At 55.9% G+C, this 17,434-nt stretch overlaps 4 protein-coding genes across 4 annotated transcripts; 1 reads left to right on the top strand and 3 right to left on the bottom strand.

Annotated features, from left to right (window-relative positions):
- Positions 1-221: 221 nt before the first annotated feature.
- BU25DRAFT_408794 (uncharacterized protein) lies at positions 222-3,421 on the bottom strand. Its single transcript, XM_033705903.1, has 2 exons — positions 1,007-3,421; positions 222-892 (listed from the first exon to the last, which is right to left on the bottom strand). The coding sequence occupies exons 1-2, from the start codon at positions 3,035-3,037 to the stop codon at positions 479-481; spliced, it is 2,445 nt and encodes an 814-aa protein (XP_033563713.1). The 5' UTR covers positions 3,038-3,421; the 3' UTR covers positions 222-478.
- A 190-nt stretch (positions 3,422-3,611) lies between these two features.
- On the bottom strand, positions 3,612-6,092 carry BU25DRAFT_429813 (acetate--CoA ligase; the record flags this gene model as incomplete). The annotated part of the gene is made up of 6 exons (XM_033708566.1): positions 3,612-3,674; positions 3,812-4,086; positions 4,135-4,264; positions 4,311-4,571; positions 4,622-5,816; positions 6,004-6,092. 6 exons carry the CDS (start codon positions 6,090-6,092, stop codon positions 3,612-3,614), a joined length of 2,013 nt encoding a protein of 670 aa, XP_033563712.1.
- Positions 6,093-8,413: 2,321 nt separating this feature from the next.
- BU25DRAFT_388592 (WD repeat protein-like protein) lies at positions 8,414-12,185 on the bottom strand. The gene is made up of 2 exons (XM_033704481.1): positions 11,397-12,185; positions 8,414-11,340 (listed from the first exon to the last, which is right to left on the bottom strand). The coding sequence occupies exons 1-2, from the start codon at positions 11,946-11,948 to the stop codon at positions 8,578-8,580; spliced, it is 3,315 nt and encodes a 1,104-aa protein (XP_033563711.1). The 5' UTR covers positions 11,949-12,185; the 3' UTR covers positions 8,414-8,577.
- A 1,041-nt stretch (positions 12,186-13,226) lies between these two features.
- Positions 13,227-16,922, top strand: BU25DRAFT_388591 (AAA-domain-containing protein; the record flags this gene model as incomplete). The annotated part of the gene is made up of 1 exon (XM_033704480.1): positions 13,227-16,922. One exon carries the CDS (start codon positions 13,227-13,229, stop codon positions 16,920-16,922), a length of 3,696 nt encoding a protein of 1,231 aa, XP_033563710.1.
- Positions 16,923-17,434: the final 512 nt, after the last annotated feature.

The following is a 17,434-nucleotide window of genomic DNA, read 5'->3' as shown; positions in this document are numbered from 1 at the left end:
TCCCATCTTGTCCACAACGCAGAGTCGAGGAGCGCAAAACCTACCACAACACCTGCTCATTCCACAATGGTCGTCCACACTCCGTCGGACAGCACTGCAGTCTGCCACATCTCCCCACAAACCTTTCAACACCTAGTAGTGGAAACTCGCAAGGCACCTTTCAACGTTCAGCACATCATGAACAGTAGCAATGCATTCCGACCTGTTTTGTCTTCGAGATATAGGAGCCGAATGGTGGATACTTGCACACTAGCACAGCTCGTAGGGCTGACGCGTCACGCATGACGAGGAGCCATCGATGCAAAGAAAAGCCACTCATGTAGCATACCATAGATATATATACTGTCGCCACCTCGTGGATGTCTATCCAGTTCCCTTTTCTTGATGGGGCGCGCTTCTAAGCAAAATGCCAAGGAAATGCAACACTAACGACCGTAACGCTAAAAAGAGTGCCCTCTACACGAATGAAAGACTACATCTACGCATACCGCACCGAGTTACGATGTTGTAACGGCGGCGGCTGCGGTATCCCCCCGTTACCTTGCCACCCATACGGCGGCGGCGCCCCCTGATTCTGGCTCATACTAGGCGGCACAAACGGACCCTGCTGCCCCATATGCGAAAATCCACCGTTCGCTCCCATCGGCGGTGGCGGAGGCGGCCGTCTTCTCCCACCCCTTCCACCGTTTTTCGGCTGAGGACCGCGAGCATACGCAGCAGCCTGGGCAGCATACTTCGCCTTGCTTCTGCGGCGGCGGTACGAGCGCCAGCAGCAGCACAGGATGCAGAGGATGAGGGCGCCGCCCAGACCGGCGGCGAGTCCAATGACGAGGGGGAGATGCTCGTCGATCCAGGATTTGATTTCGTTGCCGACATTGCCGTCGCAGCGGCCCTGTTTGGACGTTAGCATCTTGTCTCGCTATCCTCGGGATGGCGCTGCTGGTGTAAATCCAGCAGGATGGTGGGAGTAGGATGAGTGTGTGGACAGGATGTGGGGGTTACTTACGTTTACGCAATGCCCACCGCTACAGACGGTGCCATCGAGGAAGTTCTGCTGCAGGCCGTAGCACTCTTGCCCAAACTCCGGGCTACCACATGAGAGCGTGCAGCTGCGGCTATCACACGCATACGTCTGGTTGCCCTGAGTGTAAGACCCCATCAGCGTCTTACACTGCTCATCTCTTGACGTACACTGCCCACTCGCACACTGCAGTCCACTCCCACAGCTCTTCCCCGCCTCCTCCCACTTATCCTCCGGACAATACGGACTCGTGCCGTTACACGTCTCTTGGGGATCGCACGGCCCCTGACTCGCCCTGCAAACAGTCGTGGCAGACGCGAACTGGCAGTCCTTGCAGCAGTCCTCGTTGCTGTCGTCGCAGACAGCGTTGTTCTTGAACTTGCACGTCGACGGGTCGCAGCACGCGTTGTTACCGCATTGGCTGGTGCCGCCGCAGTCGCAGTCCTCGCCTTCTTCGACGATGCCGTTGCCGCACACGGGGTTGCCGATGGTGGTGATGCCGCGGTTGTTGGTCAGGCAGGAGGATTCGACGCTGTTGCGTTGCAGCGCGGAGCAGATGTTGCCGATGGAGCAGGGGGAGAACTTGGTGATGCCTTGCGCGGTAGAGGGGTTCATGATGTACTGCTCGCCGGCATTGCACGTGCTGCTGCTTAGTGGACAGCACTGCTGGGAGTTGACAGTGTTTGCGTCGGCGCAGGCGGAGGATGTGCAGTCGTGGACGGCGCCGTACGTGTGGCCGGTCTCGTGGGCGATGACTTGCCATTCAGTGGATGTGCGGACGACGACGTTGGCGCCGGCGACGGTCTCGCTGGTGCTGCCGCTGTTTTGTTGTGAGCCTTGCACGCACGCTTGTCCGAGCCAGGCAAGGCCGACGGCAGACCCGGTGTTGCAGGTCGAGAGCAGCGTCCAGTGGGAGTAGTTGTCACTTTGCTGGCCGCGCCAGCTGGAGAAGAGGTTGAGGCGGTCCTGGATGTTGACGCTATCGCTGCAGCCTTGGTTCCAGGGCGTGGACTGCTGTTGGGTAGCCGGGCAGTCTGGGTCTGTGATGATGACGTTTGCCAATCCCAGCGAGATCTGAAAGGTGCTCTCGAACAGCTCCGACGCCGCGTTGATGGCCTCGATGATGTTCTGCTGCGTCTGGTTCTTGTCCCTGTTGAAGGACTGGATGTACGTGCAGTCCGCCGCAACACCAACCAGCGCGACCTTCCGCGTTGTCGGACAGCCCTGCGTGCTGCCGATGGTGCTGACCAGGTTAACACCAGCGCCACCGCTTCCCGGCTGGCCATCGATCTGCCTGCCGAACAGTCTCTCAATAGGCATCGACGCACGGCTAGTCATATCCCGCACGCGCATGCCCGCGTATACCGGGTGGTCAGCCTGCGTATTGAACCCCAGCTGGTCACTCCCGCACGCCTGCCCATGCACGCCCGCCCTCTTCCGCAGCTCAGCGTGGTCCTGGTGCGGCGCCATGCCCATATCGCTGTCCCTGAACACGACCATGCTCTCCTCGCCGCTCAGCGCAACATCCGGGTCCTCGGCCAGCCTCGTCGCCTTGTAGCTGCTGGCCAGCTTGACATGGTGGTGGTCGTGGTCCAGCGTGAATGTGCCCTCAAACAGCGGATCCATCCCGTCCCGCCGTATCCCGACACGCGCCCACCCGACATGATCCCAGCGACTCCCCCGCTTCGCCCAGGCGGTCCCCCTGAACACTTTGTGCTGCGTCCGGTCGATCGGCTCCTGGCGCGCTACACTGCCGTCGGCGGCGAGATGCGTGATGCGGCCGCCGTCGACGAAGATGTCGTGGTTGGGCTCGAGGCTGAGGCGGATGCGCTGGGGGCCGACATCGAAGGCGACGTCGAACGTGGACACGGCGGTTACGCGGTGGTTGGGCGTGAGGATGTCGGCATTTCTGGCAAACTGTATCGATCGCAGCGGGGCGCGGTGCGAGGACGAGGCGGCGGCGAGGTGCGACGTGGCGAGGGCGAGGACCGATGTGAGCGCGCTGAGAATGTGCATCCTCTGTGGAGTCAGTCCTCTGCGTGAGGCTGTGGCGCTGCCCGGGATACAGTGACTCAAACAGTGACTCAAACAGTGACTATGCAACAACCTAGATTACAGGAGATTCACGTTCAAGAAGTCAAAGTGAACGACATAGGTCGGGTATAAGCAAGAGAGAGCAGCAAACTAAGCAAAGAGAGACACACAATGGCGGGCGACAGTGGCCGTCAGCGAGCGAAGGGGCGGTGCAGAGAAGGCTGCTTGGCGGGTGCATCAATGGCAGAGTTAAGACACTAACAGTTTCGGGGCGTGGACGGCCTGTCATCAGCTTGCATACGGGGCAATACAAGCATACGTTTCTTTTCGATGCACTTCAGGAGGCATTCACTGCCGACTTCCGTGATGCTGCACGTCGTGTAGGAAATGTTTCATTCATGGTATAATTGCGTCGACGCGGCAACCACAGCACACACCGCATAAGCGCAACGTCTTACATCTCACGGCGCGTACCAAACATGTCATCCACCCACATTCCCCGGTTCCGCCGACGTATCCGTTTTCCCGTCCAATCACTGGCACCCTCGCCAAGCCTCTATTTCTTCTTAGACTGGTGAACGATGTCGATGATCTTATCGACTACCGACGGATCCGAAAGCTGTGCCGAAAGCCGTTAGCCAAGTCCTCAACTCGCGGGAACGCGTCATCAACACCACCTCGCGTATTGGTAGAAAACATCTCGAACACAGGATTTCACGCTGCGAAGGCAAACTCGGAGAAATGGGAAAAACTCACCGTTGTGATGTCGCCCAACTGGTCCTCCTCTCCCGCCAAGATCTTGCGCATGATGCGACGCATAATCTTGCCAGATCGTGTCTTGGGCAGATCGGGGACAACGAATATCGCCTTTGGCGCGGCGAACGGTCCGATCGACTTGCGTACTTGCAGGATCAAGTCCTTCTTGATCTGGTCGCTCGAGCCGGTACCGTCTTTCAGCGCGACGAAGGCGTTGACGGCTTGGCCGGTGAGTTCGTCGTGGATGCCGACGACTGCGGCTTCGGCGACAGAGTCTACATTTGTAAGTACATATGCTGAATGTAAGGGTGTGGGGAACGTACGGTGCTCGATGAGCGCTGCTTCGATTTCAGCAGTCGACAATCTGTGTCCGGAGACGTTCACGACATCGTCGACACGACCTCGAATCCAGTAGTAGCCCTCGTGGTCACGACCAGCGCCGTCTCCGGTAAACTATCCATGTCAGCAAGGTCCTCAGCATCGACGCCTCAATACGTACGTAGTAGCCCTTGTACACGTTCAGGTATGTATCCATGTATCGCTTGTGTGCTCCCCAGACTGTGCGGGCCATGCTAGGCCACGGCTGCTTGAAGGCCAAAACACCCTCGACATCGTTGCCGTGGATCTCATCGCCGGACACGGGGTCGATGATAGCAGGCTCGATACCGAAGAAGGGGAGAGAGGCGGAGCCGGGCTTAGTAGGCGTTACACCACCGAGCGGTGTGATGACGTGAGAGCCGGTCTCAGTCTGCCAGTAAGTCTGACATCTGTCAGTATTCTGTTCAGCATGATAAAGTTCAAGACACGTACGTCCACAACATGGGCCTCCTCCTTTCCGACAACTTCAAAGTACCACTTCCACACCTCAGCGGCAATGGGCTCACCGACGGATCCCAGCACACGGAGGTGCTTCATTTGGTGCTTGACGTGCTCGTCGCCCGCACGCTTCAGCAGACGCAGCGCAGTAGGCGCAACGTAGAACTGGCTGACGTTGTACTTGTCGACGATGTCCCAGTAACGCGAGAAGTTAGGGTAGGCAGGTGTGCCCTCGAAGACAACAGTAGCGACACCAAGCAGCAGAGGCGCGTAGACGACGTATGTGTGGCCAGTAATCCAACCCACGTCACCACCGCAGAAGAACGTGTCGCCGTCGTGGATGTCGAAGACGTACTTTCCAGTTGCTGCTGCGCCGAGAAGGTAACCTCCAGTCGTGTGCATAACACCCTTTGGCTTGCCAGTCGAGCCAGAAGTGTAAAGCAAGAAGAGAGGGTCCTCAGAGCTCATCGACTCTGGAGCGATGTAGTTGGGGTACTTCTCGACCTCCTCGTGCCACCACCAATCTCGGCCCTTTGTCCAGGGGATCTCAGCGCCGGTGCGCTTGTAAACCAGGCAGTGGCTGATGCCAGGGCACTGCTTGAGCGCCTCGTCAACAATCTTCTTGGTTGCAATGACCTTGCCTCCACGCTTGCCCTCGTCGGTGGTGATGACAACCTTGCACTCCGCATCGATAATACGGTCGCGCAGCGAGTCGGACGAGAAGCCGGCGAAAATGACGGAGTGCACGGCACCAATACGTGTGCAAGCCAGGAACGAGATGACAGCCTCGGGAATCATAGGCAGGTAGAGAGCAACAGCATCGCCCTTCTTGACACCCATCTCTTTGAGGGTGTACGCGAGCTTTGAGACCTCGCGGAGAAGCTCTCCGTATGTGATGATGCGGCCATCGCCCGCATCGTCGGCCTCGTAGATAATGGCGGGCTTGTTGGGGTCCTTGAAAGCATGACGGTCGACGCAGTTGTACGATGCGTTCAGCTTGCCCTCCACAAACCACGCATTATCACCGTTCTCGAAGCTGCCGGCGTGCACTGTTTGGAAGTCGCGCTCCCACGTGAGCAGCTCGCGCGCTAGGCGGCCCCAGAACTGCTTGGGCTCTGTGATAGACTCCTTGTACAGCTTCTGGTACTCCTCGAGGTTCGCAAGGTGTGGCTTGGTGTGTGGGTGCTTGCTGCGAAGCCATGTCAGTAATCGATCTACATTTCGAAGCTCTCCTGAGCTCTGTTGTTGGTGATCGCGATGCGTGAGGCCTAACTCGGCAGAGCGGGGTCACCCCGCTCTGCCGACGAAGCTTGGGAATGCCGCAGCTGTCACTGTCCTGGACATGATGACAAACAACCGCACAAAGGCGCACTCACTCGTAGAACGCTTTCGGGACGTGAAAGGTATCGACCTGATGGGCCTCGGCCACAACGGGGTTCTGGGGCTTGACGTCGCCTTCAGACATGGTGCTTGCGCTGCTGCAGTGCGTCTGAAGTAAAAAGAAAGCACAGAGAGCGCGCGCAATTGACGAGGGAGGGCGAGAGCTTTCAGAGGACCAGAGGTCGGCGAAACGGGTCTTTGAGGCAGTTATATGTCCCAACGCCGGGTAAAGGGCTCGGTGGGACGCTTGATTGCCGCAGGGGCCCAAATTGAAGCTGCTGGGGACAAGCTCGGAGAACAAGTGTCTGTCAAAGTGGAGCTTCGTCGCGTAATAGGGGTATTGTCTACCGCGGGCAGTGTACTGTACTGAGCAGCGAGGTAGTTCGGTGTCAAGTAGCAATAAGTTTACGGCTCGCATCCAAGGGCGAGCGGCTTCTTAAGCAGCTGCTCGTCGCAGGCCGATCGCAGCCCTTCGCAGCACAGCCGGACCCGTAGACTACCACTTTACCCCTCGTGAGCGAGAGCGCGCTGCGGGCTGCGGGGGCATGGAATATGACGAACAGTCTCTGGCCGTTGTCTGGGCCCACAGCTCGTTGGTTGAACCACCGACCACTCACCAACGCGGATAGACCAGGCCTGCTCCGTTTCTCCGGATTACACCTTAGCCATACCCGCGGCCGTGGTGGGCTGACATTATTTTTGTACAGCAGACGTTCGAATATCGTGCCTCCTGGGGCTTGCCTGTTGTTCTGCTGCTCTACTCTGTGACGGTGTTGCATTGTTTGGAGCTGTTTTAATATTTCAGTGGGGTTCTCAATCCAGAAACACGCGAGTTGACAGATGAGCTGTGGGTCACAGCTGCGAGGCATGCAATGTACCCTAGCAGAAAATAATTGGAAACTGCATTGCTGCATTTGGCCAGGGTCTTTGCGGGACTACGCTATTTCTGTATGCTCGCTTCGAGAAGCTCGCGTTTGTGCCGTAAAGCGTGCTGTTGGTACATCGACTCTGCTTTACTTGGGCCTTGCCAAAAGCTTGAGGAGACACCAGCTGCCAGATCGTCTTGAACTCGTTCGATCTTCAGCTTTGTAGTCTAAGCGTAGTACTCGAGGTTACACAGCTCTGCGGAGCACCCAGATACCACGCGACAGCTGCTCCAAGGGATCCACACCCACGATCCGGACCTGGGGAAGCTCGTACCTGATAACCCGAGGCACCGGCAACGGCAAAACGCGCTCCACAGAACCGCAGAGCATTCCGAGTCAAGAACGTGGCCTGTTCTGTCGTTCTCCTGTGAGGTTCCTGCGAGGTCGGCCTCTCAGGATATCGCAGGTGTTTGACATGCGGCTTCCCGTAGGGAGTACCTTCGGTAGGGTGACAAAGAGACTCGCTGCGAGTGGGTGGTCAGTGATGGTGTGTTTGCGCTAAGCTTTTCTGATGGCTGGTCGGGTTACTGCATGCGGCGGGCGCCTAGCCAGAGCGATGGGATATCAAATCCACTGCGGATGACCAACTCCGAAGCAATTGATATCGAAGCCCGTGTTCATGTCCGCGTCTCTTGCTTCCTTGTCAGGGCTGCCATGACAACCTAGACTAAACTCAACCAATACCGGAAGAGCTCTGCCGGTCTGCAGCAGTGTCAGGCTTCGAGCTGCACTCAAATGGTCCACCGAGATGTTCATTGAAGCATCGGCTGACGTTTGAAGAGCCTAGGCATGGCTAATGACCACTCCCTCCAACCAATAGGAGGCGCTGGAGATCCGAAGTGTAGGCTAGAGTGTGGGTGCCAGTGTAGCGTTGCGGGGCCCCGCTGCTTGGAATTTGGAACATGGGACATGGATCGAGATGGCCGCACGTGGTTGAGTGAAACTCGTGTTGTCAACGAGTGTTGCGCTTGTATGAAGTTTGGTGTTGGCGAAGCTAATTGTCGTGCAGCTGAGTTCAGGGTGATGGTCGAATCCAAGGCAGCGAAGGCGACGCCATGGCGGAAGACAACACAAGTCATGTCAGTAGTTTATCCTCAAGCGAAGCACGCTCAGTGTACGGTAAGCGCAGTAACAGTGTAGAGGCGTGCGAGAACAACGACTGGTGGCGGCGTGGTGTTAACTGACAAGTCTGTGATGCGTTAGGAGATGTAAACCGGTGCGCAGTAAGGTGCGTAAAATAGTGCAGATGTACACGTAGACGCTTTGCAAAGTGCAGGGTAAGTGTAGAGCGAGGTGGAAGGTTAGAGGTCAAGTAAAGGTTGCGAGCAGATAGCGGGCAATTAAGAAATGGAGAAAGGTACAGTCTGGGGGCAGGTGAACCTCAGAGGCAGGCGCATTCTCTAGACATGTCAGCGCTTACTGTAGTCCTGCAGGGTTTTAATCAACAAAAGCAAACAGGTTGGTGAAAACTGTTCCGAAGAGCAGAACTAAAGACTACAATTACGTATACACAGTACAAGATGTCTGAGGATCAATGCCTTCCTCGACAGTTTCAACGCCGTATGCTATCCAAAAGACCACCCAGTATTCAAACGCCTTGTCGTAAACATTTCAAGATCATACTGTCGACGTCTCTGAAATGTTTCATCTCTCTGAGACCTCTTCCGCCGTCTCAGTCGACGTTGTTATCGGGGTGAGGATCTCCCTAGACTCTTCATCTCCCGCAGTCGTATCATTGCTCTGGCCCAGCGAGCTGGGTGACTGTCTGTAATCCGCAGGGGATCTCAGTGGTGTGGATAATGCAGCTTCACTGTCCTGGCGAGTCCGTAGAGCCACACTAGCAGCAATTCTCTCGTCGAGTATATTGACGAGCCGTTCGGAATACTGATCCAAGAGCTTCGCCATGGCAGTCTCATCAAACTCTTTCGTCTTAGCCCGCTCACCGATCGTTCGTGCAGTTGCCGCAAGCTCACGTTGGATTTCCTTGACTATGTCGGTATCCAGCGCCTCGGTACTGCTGGCGAGACGTTTGCGGTAGGCCTTGAGTTGTCTGCAAAAGCTCTCGCTTGCGCCTGCAAGGCTGCCATACTCGCTTGCTGGCCCTCTCAAGTTCGGCCGAGACCTGACATCTACAGATGCTCGCCTCTGTGTAACACGCGCCTTTGGTGAAGCTGGAGGTGAAGGTGACGTGTTATTCTTCCTGCGTAAAAAAGTGTGATTCGTTGTGCCCCCATTCCTTCTCTCTCGTACACTACTGGGTAGTGGCGATGGGTCGAGCTTCGGTGTCTGAGTCTTGTCTAAAGAGAACTTCGAAAGTTTCTTCTTCAGTGTAGGTGATCTGCTGCCAGTAGGGGTCGCACTGCCACTGTCATCTGGCGAGCGTTGGAACTTGGCGAGCCCGGACTGTGACAGCACACGGCGTATTGGAGGCTTGCTTAACAGTAAACTTGTTGTTGATTCTGCTGATGTACCTAGCACATCCAGTGACTTGTACATCTCTTGACGGTACGGTGACTGCAATGTCAGACTCCAGACGAAGATGGTTCCATCCACGGCAACCGTGACCAGGGACTTGTCGCGCGAGTCTTCGTCCTGCGCATTCGAGGGTTGTACAAACGCGATATCTGTGACTCCTTCAGTGTGACCCCAGTCTCGAGCGAGTAGGGTGCCGCTTTCGTCGTAGACGCGTATCGACTTGTCTGTACTAGATACTCCTGCAATAAGAGGTGAGCCCCACTCGCGTGGGATATGAGCCAATGAGTGCAGTACGACAGCATCACCCCCGTCGCTGTCTGATGCCTTGAAATTACTGAGGCACTGCCCACTCTGCACGTCGAACTTGTGCACTTGACGGTCGACACTCGATGCGATCAGTACATCATCCTGATCAACGTCCCATGTCATAGACACCGGCGTGGATTTGAACGCTATGCAGCGGAGGAAGACGAAGACGCGAATGGTCTCGCCGTCCTCCTCTCGAGACAACATCTCACGCACGACAATACTGCGATCACTCGACGACGAGACAAGACGTGTGCCATTCTGTGAGAACTGTATGCCCAGCACGGCTCCGGCATGCTCGTCCAGAGTCTGCAGCAGTGTCCATTTGCCTCTTTCTCGACTAAAGATCTGTACGGTGCGATCTCTGCTTGCAGAAGCGACAAGAGTGGAGCTTTCATCTTCAAAGATGGCAATGCTGGTGACCTCGTTTGAGTGCGCTCTCGATTCGAAGATGACAGTCTCGAATCTGCAATCGATGATCCTTAATACACCCATCTTATCTCCAGTGACGAGAAAGCTGGCATCAGATGAGGCGCGAACTGTGCGGAGTTCATTTGGCACGAAGTCAGAACCAGCAGGCTGTTCTAGTGCCACCTGCAGAGATCTTTGAGTACTACCAGTCTGACTCCAGAATATGACGCTACCACCTGCAGCCCATGTGTAGTACGATGCATCGAGGTTGTTCGATCGAGATAGGACTCTAACCCCCAGTACAGAGTCGCCCTGTGCTGGCAGCGTATGTATGACATCACCGATGCTCGTCTCATCGTTTGCGGAATGAGAGGTACTAGTCAAGTCCTCGGTCGCCACGCTGGCCGCGCACAGATGTGACAAGCGAATAGCACGCTGCGAATCTACCGTCACGATGTGCTCCGCCAGACATGCGATTGCACTGATTTGGTTACTGCAATCGGTGATGGAGATAGTGGGCGACCCGCCTCGAGAGCCCTGGGAGGATGGTGATGGCGGTGGTGTCAATTTGCTGGTGAGGCTGGCCACCGTGAGCGTCTTCAACCCTCCATGAGTGCCCGCAAGATGAAGCCGTCCCTTGCCATCGGTGGCCATGGAACTGATCGAGAATCCAGCGTGCGCTACGCGGGAGAAATTCTGATCTCGTTCTGTCTCGTCAATGAGGCATAAGTCGCCACGCTCAGATGCCACGATCGCTTTGCTGAGTGCTACTTGACACACGCTCGTGAACGTTGCGTCTTGCAGGTCTCCCAGCAGGCAGTTCCTGCCAGATAGTGGCTTATGCGTACTGCCAGAAAACATATCGCTCTGACGTGGTTTCGACACCCGTTGAACAGGATTACGGTCTTCGAGAGACCAGACCTTTACGTGCCGCGTGCCTACGGTGATGAGCTTGTTCCCCATCCAGGTCATCTGGTTGATGTTGCTGACACACTTGTTGCTGGAGTGGAGAGTCGCGGCTCCAGTACGAGGGTTGATGCTCCATACGTATAGGAAGCCATCTTGCGCCGTCCCAATGCTTGCAAGGTACCGCGAGTCTGGACTGAAGGCTACACAGTTGACGCCAAATGAGTGCTCCGACAGGGCAGTAAGAGGTGTATCTGAGGGGGCGTCTGAGGAATTGGAGAAGATGAGTACGCGAGGCTTGTACCCTGTCTGCGCATGGTGTTAACGAATGCAGTGCCACGATTGATAGCATGATCGTAGCTCACCTCACCCACAGCCAGGTACTTTCCGTCTGGACTGAAGCTCACACACGTCGCTGCTTTGATCTTCTCCCGTGCAGTCCATGCTCTGTTGTTGGGCGAGTCGTTCCAGTCGTTCGTCGCTGGCGATGCATGCGGTGATGCGCCGAGACCGGCCTCGCGCAACGACGCAGTTATTCTGTTGCGGCTCTCGTTCTGTGTGGGTGTGGCAGGCCCCCCGTATATGGATGAGGAGGAATTGATAGGGTTGGTGGTGGGTCGAGCGCGGTAGAAGCGCTGAGAGATGTTGTGCTGCTCGTCGACGGTGGCTATGACTGCAGCTGTGCCTGCGGTATATGCAAAGCAGCGCGCAGTAGGGAGGCTGTCGAAGGCATTGGCGGTGCTTGTGGTGGTCCCTATTACAGTGCGCAGAGCAAGGGTCGCCTCGGCGCGGGCCGCCTTGACAGGAGAGCGGGGGTTGTTCTTGGTGGCCGTGAAGGGTAAGGGCGTGGGCGTGAGCTTGATGCCTGCTCCGAGGGTTGCGTCCCTCATTCGAGCGTTAGACGGAGTAAGCGACATCGTTTTCTCCAGGTCAGTCGAGGAGAAGGAGAGCGATGGCTAATAACAGACATCTCAACTACACGTCATGACACGATCCGGGGTCTGCTTGCTGGATAAGGTGAGGCGTGGGCTGTGGAATTGCGATTTGCTTGCAGTTGCGCGTGTTTGGTCGTGGGTCGTTGGTGAGGGGACGCAGGCACGCAAAGCTGGAAATGCGTCACCACTCACTGGTGAGCTGGTGAACGTGCAACCGTGATGCGCGCCCAATGGAGAAGCAGACGAGGGGTGAGGGTGAAAAGTCGCGCCTGCCGCAACTCTAGGGACCCATGCGCAATGAAGGGACTTTCAGCGCGCGCCGTGAGAGCCGCTCCGGTTTTGCGGGCGGTCAACACGGACGAGAGAGGGATCATCACGACTGTGCCTCTCCAGCCTCAGGTACCGTCCAGTAAGATGGTCTCGGTAAGCGTTATCGCATCCATCACACACCAAGCTTTGAAGCTTTACCCGTTGAGGCATCGTGACTTATGGTCCTTGAGGTTCGTTGACTCGCGGTGCACTGGCTGTACCGTTGCCATCAAGCTTCGAAGATGGCGTGAGGGTGGGCAGTTGAGAATCCCAGCATCGATCATGCAGGTACCCGTCTGCCGTGTGACAGACGGAGCAGCAGCACGAGCATCGCTTCGATCACCGTCGGCCAATGATCACTTCAGTCCTTTGTGCATTTGTGCAGACATTATGCTGAGGATTGTCACATGAGCTTTGTGAACCCTCCAGGACCCTGCCTCCAACGTGTGAAGCTCTGGTGAGCAGTGAGCATCCCTGGCTTGTAGGCTTCTCACAGTCGTTGTGAGTTTCATGATAATGCCTGTAGTAACAAGACTATCAACAAATTGATAATCTCAGTATTCGGTCAACAAAGAGCGCGCAAACACAGGCCTTCTTAGAGCCAGAGCAACAGCCAAAGGAAACCCCTTCCCAAGGCCAATTCTTCAGCCTCCAGCCTTGAGACTCAATGTCACTGGAAAGGCGAGATCGCAAAACAGTGGTTGTCCTCACATGACAGTCATTTCCATCTGCAACACGTCGCCGTTGACATTGCGGCGTTGCTGTCTTTTGATTCGCTGAGTAACCGCGTGAAGCGCGCTGTTTGCCGCTGGGAAACGCTTGAACGCCAGAAAAGCTCAAGACGACGTGACGAGACAACGCGCCGCAACGCTCGCTTATCAATCCTCCTACCTATCCTCTCTCCTGCAGGCGCATTCCTTTCCTCATCAAGGGCACGCCCTCGACGCCCGTATGTATGTGATACGGTCTGCACTGCGAGCATCCACAGGACGCGCTCCAGCACGATTCATCCGCGGCCGCCGCTACCCATTGATACCACGCATACGCTCACTACACACCACACGCGCGCTCGCATCCGCGTCGACACCGCCTTCAGGGCCAAACAGCACACCCGTTAGCGAAGATGGCGCCGATAAGGCCGACCGCGAGAAGGCGGCAGCAGGGGAGCAGCAGGCAGAGGCGGAGATAGCAAACGAAGACCCAGATCTTTTGGCGCAGAAGGTTCAGCGGTCACGGGAGACAACACGGCGATACCTGGCAGCGCAGCGCCGCCAGCAGAGGGGGAGAAAGGCGCAGGGCCTCCCACCAGTGAACGTCCCAGACTGGTTCCTGAAGAGACGCGTACTGCGTCGCGAGGATGTTCCCAAAGAGCTGCAGCAGCACATCACTCCCAAGGCGCTGTCGGTGTCAATTACACATACGGAGGCAGGAGAGAGCGCGACGTGTTCGATACCGGCCTCCAAGGACCTGGATGCTGTGAAGGTACTTGCACGGCTAGTTCGTGGCTTGTGGGGGCGGCGTCTGGATGACCAGGAGAAGCGCAAGATCGAACGGTACTTGGAAGAGAGAATTGCCGCCGAAACCGAGTCAAGTCCTGACGCCGAATCGTTAGGCCCCAACGACAACAAGGCACATTCCATGGGCGAAGAAGAGCTACGTATGAGACTGGAGTTGCGCGAACAGCTCCTCAGCGCTACCCAGGAGTTGAAAGTGGATCCAAGCAGATCGCTCGCTGAGCGAGCAAATGAGCTCAACAGCAAGACGCAGCGGTATATGCTCAAGAGGGAGCACGCCAAGTCAAGGTCGTCGCGAGGCTCAAAGCGTCTGTCGCCCGTCGTACTCGCCGAAGTTCGTGCCAGCATCGCAGCGGCGCTATCATCGTTGCGCCCATCGATCGGCAGCACGTTTCCTGCTACCAAGACGAACCTGATTCTACACTCGCCGGTGCCTGATCACGAACTGCTGGTGGACAGGGCAGTGGAGGCCATTGCTCTGGAGATGGATTCTGAATTGGTCGTCTTGCGAGCCAACGACCTCGCACAGTTAGCCGGAGACTACCTCGGCGAGGGCGCAGAACCATCGCCACGATCGATACGATCGCTCGGATACGAGACCTACCGCCTGAGCTCTGAGCTTGCCAATGCTTTTGAGGACATGGAGAAGGACGATGCGGCTGAAGAAGACCCCGAATCCGCTCAGCCTTCGTCAATGGACCCCTCAGAGAAACCCAAGATGGGCGCATTTCCCCTTATCTTACCCCTGTCTGCGCTGGCTTCGATCAAGGAGCTCTCAAACAAGTTCAAAGCCGGGCAACCGATTTCGTCGAGTCCGTTCGAGACATCAGCCAACGCACTCGGTGACGAGCCAAGCCGCTTACAAAGCCAGAGCGAGATACAGCTGGAGGACTTGAAGCTTGCGACGCTTCTCGAAGCTTTGGTCGATGCTGGCGAGTTGAAGCAGAGTCGGAACATCGTTGGCAATGAAGGCTTCGAGCTGCGAACAGCACCAAAAGAAGGATCAAAGAAGCGGAGGGGGAGCGATCCCAACTTCTTCGACTACTCTGTCAGCTCTGAAGGGATTCCGCTTGAACTTAACTCTGCTCTCCCAGAAGCCGCTAGACCTGTGATAAACATGGCTATTAATGTTGGCTCCGTTCCATCAGTAACACAGGTGTCAAAGAAGTCGAAGATCATCTTCGTCAGGGACTTCAAGGAACTCAACGCCACACACTACGGCGGACGCATCATCCAGAAGCTTGAGGAACTTGTCCGGAAAAGACGGAGCGCTGGCGAAAGCATCATGATCGTTGGTAGCACCTGTTCGCTGGAACTCACCCCTGACCTCTCAGCTAGTGGTGTTCGTGGCCTGCAGTCCGAAGGCGAAAGCACTTTCTTCAGAACCATTGTCGTAGCAGCGGATACAGACAAGACATCTCTGTTGGATGAGTCCAATGCGATGTCAAAGGGTGAGATTGGATCAGCAATCTTGTCGCCGAAAGAAAGAGGCAAGTTCTGTGGCATCAACATGCTTCACACTCAAGACATGCTACGATCGCTGGACCCCGTCGCAGCTGCCCGCATATCGGATATGGAGTTGACTATTCAACACCACCGAAACTTTGCAACCATCATACCAGAAGCTTACCTCAACCGAGTATTGACGTACGACGAGGTGCATAGGATAGCACTGACAGCTCTTGGGTTGCATATCACGAACCCAACTGGATCAACACAACTTGACGTCGAACAAGGCCAAGTAAATTGGGCACATGTCGCGCTAGCCATGGGGCTGTTGAAAACCAGTGACACCGTCAAGTACCTCTCCTTCGACAAGGCACTGCAAAAGCAACAACCTCGGCAGGATCTAGGCCCAGAAGCTGAAGCTCACGTGAAGGCGAAGAAGCGACACAGCGAAATTGACCTGCAGCGCCAGCGCGACCTCCAGCGTATCACCGCAACTGCGACCAAGCACGAGAAGCGCCTGATATCTGGCATCGCAAACCCCGATCAGATCAAGACAACATTCGATCAAGTTCACGTCCCCAAAGAGACGATCGATTCAATCCGCACCATAACCTCGCTCTCGCTCCTTCGCCCGGACGCATTTAACTACGGCATTCTCGCCACTGAGAAGATCTCCGGTGCGCTTCTCTACGGCCCTCCGGGAACCGGAAAGACACTGCTTGCTAAAGCCGTGGCAAAAGAGTCCGGCAGCACCGTGCTCGAAGTCTCGGGCTCGCAGATCATGGACAAATACGTCGGTGAGGGCGAGAAAAACGTCGCTGCCATCTTCTCGCTGGCTCGCAAGCTGTCTCCTTGTATCGTCTTCCTGGATGAAGCGGATGCTGTCTTCGCAAGCAGAGATGCCATGCGCGAGCGCACAAGCCACAGAGATATCCTGAACCAGTTCCTCAAAGAGTGGGACGGGTTGAACGACCTGAGTGTCTTCGTCATGGTAGCCACGAACCGCCCATTCGATCTCGACGACGCAGTCATCCGCCGACTGCCGCGCCGTCTACTCGTCGATCTGCCCACACAAGCAGACCGAAAGGAGATTCTGCACATCCATCTCAAGGGCGAACAACTCGACCCCTCTGTCGACCTCGACGACCTAGCAAAACGCACACCCTTCTACAGCGGCAGCGACTTGAAAAACGTGGCCGTCTCCGCAGCACTAGCATGCGTCAAGGAAGAAAACGAGGTCGCTGCCAAAGCGGCTGCAGAAGCAACTCTCACAACGCCCCCGCCGGAGGAAGATAGCAGTTTTGCAGAGGAAGAGAAGGATGAAGCAGCAGCACCAGCGTACTTGCACCACACCGACGGTCCGCCCCCACCACCCACACCATCCTTCTCCTCTCCTCCATCCTCAGAATCCATCGCTTCAAGCTCTGCGTCCCCAACACCGGCTCACCTTGTACAAGGTGTGAACTACAATTTCCCCGCTGTGAGGACGCTGTTGCCGAGGCATTTTGATGCGGCATTGCAGGAGATTAGTGCGTCGATCTCGGAGGATATGTCGAGTTTGAGCGCAATCAAGAAGTTCGATGAGCAGTTTGGTGATAAGAAGGGGAGGAAGGGGAAGAAGGGGTTTGGGTTTGGGGAGAATATGGGGAAGAGGGATGAAAACGCTGCAAGGGTGAGAGGATGAGGTCTTTGTATCTGTTGGTGCGCTCCTGACTTGGCGGAGAAATTTGCTCGGAATGGTGGAGATGAAGGGCATGAGGAGAATATGTGAATACTGCATATCGGGTATGTACAGGTAGTGTACTATAGACTGAACGAAGAACGGACGAATGGAACACATGATGATGCCCATAGCTAATTGATGTGTGTCATTTGTACTTGAATATGCATGGAAAAGAGAAGTACAAATCAGCAGGGGAAGAGAGCTCTGAGACACGATGTGTTACACTCCAATTGAAAGCAAAGTACGCAGTCCATATCTAGGGCCCTATAAAATCGAAAATTGAGGCTGAGATTTCGTGGTCAAGATCGGGATGGGCGGGATGCGATCCCCGGTATGAGCACGTGGTCTCCATATTCCGGGGGTTGTCGAGGCGCGGTTTTGAAAATGTGAGTCACTTAGGGAGGAGGTTCTTCCGCAGGATCGGACTCGAAGGTCGATACCTGGCGAAGAGGCTGCTGCTCCATGTCTAATTC

This window comes from Macroventuria anomochaeta (assembly GCF_010093625.1).
Source record: "Macroventuria anomochaeta strain CBS 525.71 unplaced genomic scaffold BU25scaffold_9, whole genome shotgun sequence".
In the NCBI taxonomy this organism is placed as follows: Eukaryota; Fungi; Ascomycota; class Dothideomycetes; order Pleosporales; family Didymellaceae; genus Macroventuria; species Macroventuria anomochaeta.
Note: the sequence above shows the minus strand (reverse complement) of the source record. Positions and strands in the feature narration are given on the sequence as shown.